The sequence below is a fragment of the Hippocampus comes genome, unplaced genomic scaffold (assembly GCF_001891065.2).
Source record: "Hippocampus comes isolate QL1 unplaced genomic scaffold, H_comes_QL1_v1.1 scaffold109, whole genome shotgun sequence".
Classification (NCBI taxonomy): Eukaryota; Metazoa; Chordata; class Actinopteri; order Syngnathiformes; family Syngnathidae; genus Hippocampus; species Hippocampus comes.
In genome coordinates, this window is record NW_017805274.1 from 625,457 (window position 1) to 627,309 (window position 1,853).

At 42.1% G+C, this 1,853-nt stretch overlaps 1 protein-coding gene across 1 annotated transcript in view; it reads left to right on the forward strand.

Moving 5' to 3' along the window:
- Positions 1-408: 408 nt before the first annotated feature.
- The window catches only part of LOC109515659 (ubiquitin carboxyl-terminal hydrolase 2-like), a 6,612-nt gene continuing 5,167 nt past the window's right edge, over positions 409-1,853 (forward strand). Inside the window, exon 1 of the mRNA XM_019869616.1 lies at positions 409-850. Within this exon, the coding sequence (XP_019725175.1) occupies positions 695-850 (156 nt within the window). The 5' untranslated portion in view covers positions 409-694. The remainder of the gene's footprint in view (positions 851-1,853) is intronic.

Consider the following 1,853-nt stretch of genomic DNA (forward strand, 5'->3'; position numbering starts at 1 on the left):
TTTATTAAACTGGAGCGCCAAAATGATTTTTTTTTCCAGATTAAAAATAATAATAATACTGTCACCCCCCCCAAAAAAATCACAACATTAATCTGCATGAATATTGGGTATTTTTGCATGCTCTCTTTGTGTTTTTATGTTCTTGTTCGAATGGTTTACGTTCTATTTTCATTGGTTTGTGGCTGTGTTGTGATGTGTTTGAATATTGATGAAAGAAACAAAGAGAAAGAAAGACGCGGTGTATGTTTGTTCCGCGTGGCTGTAGGTGTAAAAGTAAACGGTTTTTTTTCCCCAACACAAAATTTGGAGCCGCACTACAGTGCACACTTTTTGTTGCGATTATTTTGGAATAAATTATACCAATGAAAAAAAAAATAGGTCGAGAAAAACATGATTAGATGCCTCGTGTTTCCTATGACTTCCGAAGGCAGCACTGCGCCGTCTCTCAGTTCAGAAGAAGAAGAGGAGGAGCAAGAGGCGTTCACGTTCACAGTAAAAACGACTTACGCGGTAGTTAGTCGACCGTTTACTCTCAAGTCTGCCGGTGGGCTATTCGCGCGACAACCCTTTCCAAGGCTCCCTCCTCACTTCACTGGACTCCTCTTCATCGTTTACGCACCCCTAAATTCCCTGGACTTTTGCTTTTCGGTTTCCCCCTCGCTTTTTGTTTGAGACTGTTGCAGCTGCGTCCACCATGCCGTCCCCTCGATACTCGTACACGGTGACGGCACCGGAGGAGCCGGCCGCCGCTTTGCCGGCGTCCAAGTCCAACGTGCGGCGTTTGGCTCCGTCCTTGTCCCGTTCCAAGCTGGTGTCCACCTTCATGGGACTCATCATCAACCAGGCGAAGGTGAGCGCTTCTGAATTTTAACGTTTATTTTGTTAGCATTTCTATCGAAAGCTTGAATCTTTTTCTGCATTATTGGGTGTGTTTTTTTTCTCCCAATACTATTATCTACATAAACAATGTCGATACACAAAGATGCCGTTAATTTTGTCACGTCTGTGGAACTAAGTGGTTATGTAACGTATACATTTATTTTCTTTGACCGTACCTTGATAAAAGTCCATCAGTCCATTCTCATTTTAGAAAGTTGAATTTGAAACTCAAGATGAATTGCGCCTTAGCGCTCTTATCTTTACATACATGGCAATTTTCCGCGGATCCGCGGAAATCCGCCGTTTTATTTCTTAAATTGATCATTTTTGTGAATCGTCTAAATCCGTTGAGAAAATTTTAGGGGCGGTCAGGTACCTTATCGTCGAGTTTTCACGAGCTCTCCCGAACAGTCTCTCCGTTTTCCGTTTGTAAACAGCCCTGCGATTGCACGTGTATGAAAGCTTCAACTAATCAGATCACTGAAGGCATTATTTGTTGCGGAAGTCTTAGCTCGATTATAAACGGCCCAGCGATTGGTTAACTACAAGCGATTGGACCAATCAAATTGCATGTAACATATTGTTTTACCTGATTCATGGCGGCCTGTTCGTCTCGCAAATTCATTGTTCTGGGATCGTTTTGAGCGGAATTATGAAATTTTTGACGAAAGATCAGGAGTCTTTAATCCTAGAAATTGACTCAAATGTCAAGAATAAATTCCGATTGGACTGGCTTGACAGAAAAGTCACTGTAAAGGTTAAAATTGGTTCCAAGTTCGACGAAGTTACAGAAGCTCTTGGACAATAAGCTTTGACGTAGCAGGCAAAGCTTATTGTGTGTATTGTAGTGACTTAATTAACTATGGCTCACGTGGATGCGTTGCACTGACAGATCATGCAACAAAAGGGAAAAAACATCCCGACAAAATCGCCATTCGACGGAGCAATTATCCTTTGGGATCGGCATTTTTCAA